This window comes from Physeter macrocephalus, chromosome 2 (assembly GCF_002837175.3).
Source record: "Physeter macrocephalus isolate SW-GA chromosome 2, ASM283717v5, whole genome shotgun sequence".
In the NCBI taxonomy this organism is placed as follows: domain Eukaryota; kingdom Metazoa; phylum Chordata; class Mammalia; order Artiodactyla; family Physeteridae; genus Physeter; species Physeter macrocephalus.
This window is the reverse complement of record NC_041215.1, coordinates 17,854,120-17,864,514: the sequence shown is the minus strand read 5'-3', so window position 1 is coordinate 17,864,514 and position 10,395 is coordinate 17,854,120. Positions and strand designations below refer to the sequence as shown.

Here is a 10,395-nt window from a genome sequence, read left to right as displayed (position 1 = left end):
CATAGAAGAAAGTGAATGGATTTAGGGAGACAATGGACAGTCTCATTCTCAGAGCAAATCAGAGGCAAGAGATTTTGTTACAAAGTCCTGGTGACATCTTTTGAGTCCCTGGAGCCAACTGTGCCTGAAGCTGCACCCATGGAGCTTTTCAATTACACGGGCATTCATTTCCTTTTTTGCACATACCTGTTTGATTTGGGTTTTTGACCACTTGAAACAGAAAGAACCCTGATTAATACAGTTAGATATAAAGCCCCTAGTTGATGTCTAACAGAGTGGGAGTTCATGAGTCAGTATCATTATTGTTGTTGCTGTTGTTGTTATGATTGTGTTGCAGGTGGCCCTACAGCTCACTTTGTCTGTGCCTTCTCTACCTGTTTCTTCATCCTACTCCAGTACTGCTAGCTCACCCCTCTCATCCTCACAGCCCCTAATGACTCATGGGTGATGATGTTATTTGTCTCTGATTCCAATGAAATTTCTTCTTCACTCTCCCATATACATGGCAGAAAAGAATCATACCACCCCAACAATGTTGAGGGAGGGGGTCCTGAACCCTCTGTTTGTGACAGAGACCTTCCTGGATTCAAGTCATGCCTCATCCAACCCCTTTCTTAGGGCTCTTAAGTTTTTCTCTCTCTTTCTTTCTTTCTCTCTCTCTCTCTCTCTTTCTTTTCTTTTTCTTTCTTTCAATTCTTATCTTGATTATCTTGATACATGAAGCACAGGCGCAGAACAAAATATACATGGCAGAAAAGAATCATACCACCCCAACAATGTTGAGGGAGGGGGTCCTGAACCCTCTGTTTGTGACAGAGACCTTCCTGGATTCAAGTCATGCCTCATCCAACCCCTTTCTTAGGGCTCTTAAGTTTTTCTCTCTCTTTCTTTCTTTCTCTCTCTCTCTCTCTCTTTCTTTTCTTTTTCTTTCTTTCAATTCTTATCTTGATGAAAAGTGAACATGAAGCACAGGCGCAGAACAAACAAGACTGACTCCTGTTTCATAACTTTGATCACTATTTTCATCCACTTCTATCGCTTCTGATGTGTCTCCAACAGTTACAAGATTTCTCTGGGGGAGGGTCTGACCCCTGACACCACCCCCCTTTCTATGTTTATGGGATGAAGCTCTCCACCAGCCACCCATGGGCTGATGTCTTTGGAATAGGGGTCTGGTGCCAAAAGGGTCACAGGGATGAGGTCCAATAAAGTTGCGGGGGAGGGGGGAGTTTACAGGGTATGGAGGACAATGGCCTCTACTGGGGAATGAGAGATTTCCAGAGAACAGCTCCCTCCCCTGGTGAGAGAAGCCAGGCCCCTTGCTGCCCATGGGGCCCATGTCCTGGAGGAGGGGGAGGACCACCTCAGGTTGGGGAGACTGAGGTTGTGTGCTGGGCCCCCTCCTTCCGCCGCAGCACGAAGTCTCCAGGGGCGGCTGGGCTCATTGCGTAGAAGACATTGGCATTGTCAGGAATCAGGAGCTCTGACCAGGTGCGGAGATGATGGTGAAAGTCCCACACAACCTCATACTTCCCTCACAAAGGACCTAGGTAACCTTCCACCATTCACCTTGGAGCCTGAACAACCTTGGGTCCCTTCAGCTAGTGCTAAGCCAACCTCATTCTCCTCCCTTTGTGAACCTAGACCACTTCCCACTCAAAGCCTGCACAACCTCATGTCTCCCCCCACCTCCAACCCCACGAACCTGGGCAACCTCCTGCTATTTCCCCGTGGAGTCTAGACAACCTGCGCTACAAGCTTGAACAAAGTCAGGCCACCCAGCCCAGTCAGCTTCCTGCCCAGCCCACCCTTCCCCCGCAGCCAACTCCCAGCCAAGTTCATGCTGCTCTCACCATGAACTTGGACAACTTCTGACTTCCCACTTCCAGCCTGTACAACCCTCACACTGGACACGTGAACAACCTCATGTATCCTTCCTAATGTCCAGCCAACCTCACATCATGCCCTTTAATATGTCGCTCTCTCTCTGGTTTTTTTTTTCGGCCACACTGTGGGGCTTGTGGGATCTTAGTTCCCCGACTGGGGACGGAACCCAGGCCCCTGCAGTGGAAGCACCGAGTCCTAACCACTGGACCGCCAGGGAAGTCCCTAGCATGTCAATCTCTTGCCTCTCTCTCTATTTTTTCCCTACATTTTTTCCTCCATTTAAAAAACTTTTTAATTGAAGTATAGTTGATTTACAATGTTGTGTTAATTTCTTCTATACAGCAAAGTGACTCAGTTATACATATGTATATGTATTCTTTTTCACATTTTTTTCGATTATGGTTTGTCACAGGATACTGAATATAGTTCCCTGTTGCCTCTCCCTCTTGAAAACTGGACAACCTCCTACTCACCTGTACACTGAACGATCTCATGCTTCCCTACCCTGCATTTCAGTACCATGTGGCCCTCTCCTGCCAAGTTCAGGTAAATTCAGTCCCCGTGCTGAGCCCGGACAAACTCATTTCCCCTCAGATCCAAGCCCAGACCCTGCTTCAGTCTTGCGCTCCGCCAGGTTGAGCCTGAATAACCTCATGATCCTACAAATTTAAGCCCGGATGACCTTCTACACTCCCTCGCCACTGGACCCTGGACAATCTCATTTCCCCATACATCCTAGGAAGTCACCTTTGGTGCCCGCTTCCCTCACACTGAGCCAGGACAACCTCATGACCCCACCTAATGGAGGCACCAATATTTTTCTGCCTCTTACCCCAACCCTGCTTCATCTCACCCCTACTCTGTGCCAGAACCATCCCGGTCAGTCTGCCGCCCCCCTCCTGAAGCTGCCCCCCAGCTCTGGCTCCAAACTGTCCCTGCTCACCCCTGTCCCCAGGAAGGACTTGGAAGAGCTGATAGTCCCGGGCCCAGGGCTGAGCCACATTGTGCTTTTCCAAGGCTCGCTGTACCACGCTGGGGGCCTTGTCCTGACTAGTGAGCTGGGAAGAGAGGGCGGGAGGTGAGGGGTGACAGCCCAAGCCCCAAGGGCAGGGCTGCCACCAGCAGGTCCCAGGAACAGCCCCTCACCAGGATGCTCCGATACAGATTTCCATGGTCGTTGTCGATGCTGACTCGGATGACGCAGGCCTCTGAGCCCTGCTGCCCTGGGAGGGCGATGTGAGGGCCACTCAAGGGCAAGGCCAGGGGCCGGGGGCCTGACAGGTCTGGGCTCAGTGGCAGCTGTAGGCAGTGGGGTGGGGGCTGAGCGGTGAGAGCACGAGGCCCCTCCCTCATTGTATTCAACACGTCTTCCTGCACACCCCAAGCCTGGGACATGCAATGAGGGTACATACACAAGCCCACATCTATGCAATCCCATCACACACAGACTTTCACGCCCTGTTACATGAATTCACACATGATTCATGTTCACACACAAGAAACCCTGCGTAACCAGAGAGCAGCGACTGCGCCCATTTGCTCACAATTGTTGGATACGCACAAGCCCATGGCCATGAAAAACCCTGCACATGGTCCTGTGGATATTGTGGATATTCATGCCCGCATTTCCCCTCCAGGTATGCAGATTCCTAGGAGAATGCATATCTGTGCAAAAGTGGGTGATTGCACCCCAGAGTGCCTTGTGGGTAAGCGGAAGCTCTGATCCAGGTCTGAGCATAACTGATGGACAGTCCCTCAAATGGGGCCGTGGAAATGCACATGGCTTCCTGGACATATCCCTAGAGTGTTCAGCCAACTGTGTGCATAGTCTCCTGTGTACATACCTAGCCCCCAAATCCTGTACACACACACACACACACACACACACACACGGAGCCCTGGGTGCCCACAGTCCCACATGTACACATAGTCCTGGTACCTTGGTGCTGGGCCCCTGGGGCCCTGGAGAGGCCGGAGGACTGCCGGGAGGAGGGTCCCTGGTTCTAGGACTGGATGGGGGGGACGCTGGGGACAGACTGGGGGAGACACAGAGTCTGAAGTGGGGTGGCTGCCCTGATCTCTGATCCTGTCCTCTCCAGCCCCTTTACCAAATGGGGTGCTCACCTGGAGGTGGAGGATGAGGGATCCCTGGGACTCCCACCAGGGGAGGAGCCTCTCTCTCGGGACAGCTTCCTAAAAATAGAGACAGGGGATGAGGCTGAGACCAGACTCAGTCCCAGGAGCGGACACCATCTCTGCCCACGTCAGTCCCCACATACTCCCTGAGACTCACGCGCTGAGGCACTTGGTGAGGCTGATTCGCCGCCGGACGCGTGGGGAGCTGGGGCAGGAGGCGGCCGGTGGCTCAATGACCCGGGAGATGCGGTAGCTGAGGGGTCAAGATGCAGATGGGATGGGGGGGTAGGGAAATGAGTTAGAATCGGTCGGGAGCTGGGATTTGGGTGTGTGTGTGGGGGGGAACAGCCAGGGGTTAGGCACCCAATGTTGGGGTCAGGGTCATTACAGCTGTGGGGTCTTATCAGGGATGAGATGAGATGGCTTGGTTGGCAGGTCACACAGGGGTTTACAGAGTGGGACTGAGGAGTCAAATTCGGTCAAGGATAGAGTTCAAGGTCAGATAATCACTGAGGTCAATTGTTAGGATCATGGATTCAGTAGAATGAAAAGAAACCATTGGGACAGTTGAGTTGGATGCTCTGACATAAGAGTCAGTTGCTCAGAATTGGGGGTCAATGATTGGGCTCAGAGAGTCAGATGGGGGTTATGAATGGGGTCATGGGTCAGATAGGGCCAGAGGTGGGGGAAAAGAAAAGATGGGATGGTTGAATGGAATGGCCAGCTGCATGTTAAAAAGGTTGAAGTCAGAAAGTCAGATGGGTCAAAGTTTGGGGTCAGAGGTCAACTAGGGCCCTCAACTGGGCCACAGACAATGCCAGGTGACAGGCTGGGTGGGGGGGTGTCAGGGCTCAGGAGGGGGGTCTTAGGAGGAGCTGGAGAGGTGCATGGGGGAGGTGGATCCAGTGTGTGATCCAGGGTCAGCGGGTGGGGGGGTGGTCAGGCCAGGCCACATGTTGGTCACCTCTGTTCCTCGCTGAGCTGGCGCTGGGTGCTCAGGGCAGCCAGGATGGGCAGGTGGGAGCTCAGGCAGTAGCTCTGACAGCGCCTCTGCAGCTGCTGGATGTGGGCCAGGATCTCCCACTCCTGAGGGGGTGGCCTCTGAGACCCCGCCCATGCTCAACCCCCATCCTGGGCCCCCCCCCCCCCGCATGCCCACCCCAGTGCCCACTTACCTTCCTCCTCTTCTCAAAGTTGATGAGATCCCCCTGGGGGCAAATATTGTCTGAACTGGAGCCTCCAGGGTCAAGGATCAAGGGTCAAGGTCAGGGGTTGGGATGTCAGGAGCCCCACTGCACTAAGGGGGCTGGGGTCAGGAGCGCTAGGCAGGGTCACGGGTGTGAGGTCAGGAGGCCCTCTGTGCTGAGGGTGAGTGAGGCTGGGGTCAGGAGTCAAGGGTCAGGGCTCAGACCTCCAGCATGTCCGGCAGGGCTGTATCCAGCATAATCAGGTCCGTGAGAAAGGTGCCAAGGTAGGGGATGGGGCCTGGGGGCAGTTTCTGTGGCCCCCAGAGCTCCAGTCACTCTCAGCCATCACCGACCCCACCAGGCTCCACCCCCCACCCAGGATCCTGTTTGTCCCTCATCCCAAACCACATCACTCACTGAGGGCAGGCTTCCTGGGGGGGCATTCTCCTCGGTAGCCTCCTCCTGGGGGAAGGGGAAGAACTGAACAGTCCTGGGGTCTCTTTGACCCCTCCCTCGGAGAAGATGCCTCCATCACAAGCAGTTGTAGAGGCCATACCCAAGGGAAAGTGAACAGGGAGGGGGAGAGAACAGATAAGCAGCAGGGGGCAGGGCTCACTGGGGATGATGGGAGGTGGGGCTGGTGGGTGCCTTGGCCTCCAAGGCTGGCCTTAACACAGGTGAGAATCCTTGTACCTGGAGATCCCCCAGAAATGCCCTGAACCTTGCTGGCACTTTTTTTTTTTTTTTTTTTCTTTCAGTTTTTCTTATGCAAGTCAAGTCCGTAGCAGAATTTTTTTTTTTTTCACTCTTTGCTCTGACTCTGGCCTTCAGTGACCTTTTCCCTGTAACTTCTGGTATTTGTTGAATGAATAAATAAGGCAGCCACCAAGCGTGAGCTATAATGAGGGCGGCAGGGGAGTAAAAACGCAGGGCTGCCCACGAACAAGAGGAAGGTCATTCTCGAGGCCACTGAATGTTGTGACAATGACAAGCAATGCCCTGCCGGGCCCCGGGTCCCCTTCCTGGGCCTGGGATCTGAGGGGTCCTCACGCATCTGTACCTGGGAGAGAATCTCTCTGCTGCTGAGGTGATTGTTCTCATCGGAAAAAATCTGCGAAAGCTTCCTGAAAGTGGATAACGGTTCCCTGGGGGGACAGGAGAGGGGTCAGGGGTGGCCGCGGGGAGAGTCAGAGCTGGGATGAGGTGGGCAAGGAGTCTCGCGCCAGCACCCCGCCCCTTGCTCACCGGCTCACGGCACCCCAGCTGTGCTTGAGCCGGTAGATGGGGTTAGACTGCAGGGCGGACAGGATGGCGCGCAGGGAGGAGAAGTTCCGCAGTTGCCGGCAGCGCTGGGGAGCGGGGTGGGGGACCGCTGGTCACACCCCCAAGCCTGAACCCCAAGTATGATCCACCTTTGATCCCGTGACTTGTGACCCCAGGTTAGATCCTTACAGCTCGCCCCATATCTGGCGAGCGACCCAGATTCAGCCTCCTCCCCCAGGGGCCCCCTCCCCCTCCCCCACCTGCAGTCCCAGCCCCTCCCCCAGCTGCCCCTCCATTCCCTTCCTCTGACCTTGGCTTCCCGTGTCCCCACTCCTTACTTCTCCCTGGGCCCCAGACGGACCCGTAGCATCTCTCCTAGACCCAGACTCCTCCTCCCCAGCCCAAGTCTCACCCCAGGTGTCAACCTTCTTCCCCCTTCGCCTTGCCACGCCCCCACTCTCTTTCCTGGCCCCCATTTCTACTCTTCCTCTCTGCTCAGGCTCCTGCCCCGCTCCCGTCCAGTCTCTTTCAGGACCTCTGCCTCTGTCTCTTGGCTTTGGTCCCTCTTCCAAGCTTATCCCTCCCCAGCGCCCCCATCCCATCCTTATTCCTAGACCAGGCCTGCGTCCGTCTGTGGTCCCAGGCGCCAGTCCCGCCCAGCCACGTCCTAGGCTTTCTCTTAGGCACCTCCCAGCCCCAATCCGAGTATCCCCAGACCCCAGTCCTCGGCCTTCCGCCCGCCCCCGACCTCTCTCTGGCCTCGGTGCCCCATGCCCCCTTCCACCCGCCCCCCGACAGGCACCTGCGCGATGCGGATCCACTTCTCCAGCCGCTGCGCCCTCTGCGGGGCGGCCAGGCCCGGCGACCCGAGCACCGAGCCCAGCACGCAGCCGGTCACCGTGTTGAACTGGGTCACAGTGGCGCGCACAGTGGAGGCGGTGCCTGTGGCCCCCGGCCGGTCCCGCTGCGACCACACGGAGCCCAGGCACTCGAAGGGCCGCACGCGCGAGAAGAGCTCCTGCGCGCGGGGGTTGGGGGTGGGTAGGATCTGTGCTCAGCTGGGCCTCTACCCCTTCCCCCTCCCCTACGCCCCGCCCCCTCCCGGCCGCGCCCAGCCGGGATCCTCACCGCATCCATCAGGGTCAGCTGCTCGGCCACGTCGTCTACACCGAAGTCCAGGAGCTCAGGACCTTCCCGCACGAGTCCTTCCACCTCTTCCAAGCAGCCTACCGGGGAGTCTGGACGGGGTATCTGGGCAACCCCTGGATGTCCTGAGGGAGCATTAGAGGGGGTTAAAAACTCTGAAGTTTGAATCCAGGACTGGCTGCGTGACCCTTGGGCATCTGTGAAACCGAGATCTCCTTGAGTGTTTTTAAGAACGTCAGAGCAGCAGTAACTGTTCATTGAGCATCTTGGGTGGATTAACGGGGAAATTTATACACTAACCCTACGAGGGAGGTACTATTATGCACCTTTTTTAAGGGGGAAACTGAGGCAGGAATTTGCTCTAACTGACATCTTCAGTAAAGGGCAGGGATCTGAAGCCAGGTACTCAAAGGCTAGAAGAGAAAATAGAACTTTTTGACTGTGAACCTGCATTAGGATAGGATCCATCTGGCCTTTTCTGGCGGTTAGAGGTGGTATAACCCTGTGGTTAAGGAAAGGTTATCGTCTTAACGTCCCAAGTTCAAATCCAAACTGGTCCACCGGGGTGCTGTGCGAATTAAGCAAGACTTTAAACCTCTCTGTACCTTGGTTTCTTCACCTGAATTTTTTTTAATCAAATGAAATCAGGCATACCAGATGGCTATAAAGTACTCAATAAATAAGTTTTTCCGAGGTGGCGTTCAATGGTGGCGCCCCCTAGGGGACATTTTGGAAGTTGAAATCGTGCCACAAGAGGGGCTAGGCACGCATAGTGAAGAATTGTGCCACCAGCCTCCAAATGTCCCTCCAAGAAATTTGTGTCCTTGAAAAACCTGTTTACAATTCTTGGCACCTAGAACTCAACTATCTTGCTCATAAACACTAATTATTTTGGCTCTAGAAAGGCAAGGACTGTGAAAGTGTGGACTTTGTTTTGTATGGAAATGGCAAGTGTTGTTCACCATTTTGGAAATTGATGTCACCGACATCTATGCTGCTGCGTCTGTGTCGCGAGTGCACTCCCCTGCAGTAGTTTCTGGCTGCCATAGTCACCATGATGCTATAGCAGGTGAAGGCACTGAACAACTTCATCATGTCTCCCGGTGAGGCATGTCCAGACATTGACATACCAACAAGTATAGTTGATTGTTGTGTAAATTGCTTTTGTTTTATTTCTCCTTCCTATTACAATTCCAGCATCACATTATTATTTTTAAATTATCTGCGTAAGTCTGTTTAATTATCTGTCTTTCATTTCGTATTAGGACAGGTAGCATTGCAAAATATTACTTTATTTTTATTTTTTGGCTGTGCCATGCTGCATGCAGGATCTTAGTTCCTGGAACAGGAATCGAACCTGTTCCCCCTGCAGTGGGAGCACAGAGTCTTAACCACTGGACCACCAGGGAAGTCCTGCAAAATATTAGTTTTTAAAAGTGAGCATAGGGGGAAAGTCACTCAGCCATAAAAAGGAACGAAACTGGGTCATTTGTAGAGATGTGGATGGACCTAGAGACTGTCATACAGAGTGAAGTAAATCAGAAAGAGAAAAATAAATATCGTATATTAACACATATATGTGGAATCTAGAAAAATGGTACAGATGAACCTGTTTGCAAGGCAGAAATGGAGACACAGATGTAGAGAACAAACGTATGGACACCAAGGGTGGAAAGGGCGGTGTGGGATGAATTGGGAGATTGGGATTGACATATATACACATATATACATATAATACATATAATATGTACAAAATAGACAACTAATAAGAACCTGCTGGGGCTTCCCTGGTGGCGCAGTGGTTGAGAGTCCGCCTGCCGATGCAGGGGACATGGGTTCGTGCCCCGGTCCGGGAAGATCCCACATGCCGCGGAGCGGTGGTCCCGTGAACCATGGCCGCTGAGCCTGCGCGTCCGGAGCATAGGTCCGGAGCCTGTGCTCCGCAACGTGAGAGGCCACAACAGTGGCCGCATACCGCAAAAAAAAAAAAAAAAAAAAAAGAAAAAAGAACCTGCTGTATAAAAAATAAAATAAAATTTTAAAAAATCCCATAACTTGAGCACCAAAAAAAAATAAAATAAAAGTGAGCAAAGGGGAAAAAAATTGCACATAAATCTAATCAAACCTTTAGCTCTAACAGCAAATATGGTGAATAGAGGAACATGCTTCATGTCACCATGAGAAAGCTAACAGGTAAATGGAGAAGAATGTGAGACATTCCTCAGGACAAATGACCCATTACTTTTTCCTAATGCCATTAATCAAAAGGCAAAGAGGAACTGTCATAGAAAAAAAGAGATCTAAGAAATGAACACTTGGGACTTCCCTGGTGGCATAGTGGTAAAGAATCCGCCTGCCAATGCAGGGGACACGGGTTTGAGCCCTGGTCCAAGAAGATCTCACACGCCGCGGAGCAACTAAGCCCATGTGCCACAACTACTGAGCCTGCGCTCTAGAGCCACAACTACTGAGCCCGTGTACCACAATTACTGAAGCCTGCACACCTACAGCCCATGCTCCGCAACAAGAGAAGCCACCGCAATGAGAAGCCCGCGCACTGCAACGAAGAGTAGGCCCCACTCGCCGCAATTAGAGAAAGCCCGCGTGCAGCAACGAAGACCCGACACAGCTGAAAGTAAATAAATAAAATATATAAATTTATTTTTTTTAAAAAGGAACACTTTAAATGGATCTTTGGTTTTGGAAGAAACAACTATAAAGAAGACAACTTAGGAACAATAGGGGGATTTGAATATGAGTATTTTTTGATATTGAG

General features: G+C 52.7%; 1 protein-coding gene across 1 annotated transcript; it reads right to left on the bottom strand.

Annotated features, from left to right (window-relative positions):
* Positions 1-999: 999 nt before the first annotated feature.
* On the bottom strand, positions 1,000-8,714 carry RGL3 (ral guanine nucleotide dissociation stimulator like 3). The gene is made up of 15 exons (XM_028495265.1): positions 8,582-8,714; positions 7,602-7,744; positions 7,276-7,491; positions 6,456-6,559; positions 6,271-6,355; positions 5,628-5,672; positions 5,435-5,521; positions 5,199-5,231; positions 4,988-5,109; positions 4,181-4,276; positions 4,012-4,080; positions 3,827-3,923; positions 3,034-3,186; positions 2,831-2,945; positions 1,000-1,483 (listed from the first exon to the last, which is right to left on the bottom strand). Exons 1-15 carry the CDS (start codon positions 8,712-8,714, stop codon positions 1,365-1,367), a joined length of 1,617 nt encoding a protein of 538 aa, XP_028351066.1. The 3' UTR covers positions 1,000-1,364.
* Between the last annotated feature and the right edge of the window lie 1,681 nt (positions 8,715-10,395).

Coding starts and splice junctions, on each gene's coding strand:
- RGL3 (XM_028495265.1), bottom strand. CDS start 8,714: ATGATGAAGTTGTTCAGTGCCTTCACCTGCTATAGCATCATGGTGACT. Junction 7,745..8,581: donor TGACATCAATTTCCAAAATG/GTGAACAACACT, acceptor ATGCTCCCTCAG/GACATCCAGGGGTTGCCCAG. Junction 5,232..5,434: donor CCCTGCCGGACATGCTGGAG/GTCTGAGCCCTG, acceptor ATTTGCCCCCAG/GGGGATCTCATCAACTTTGA.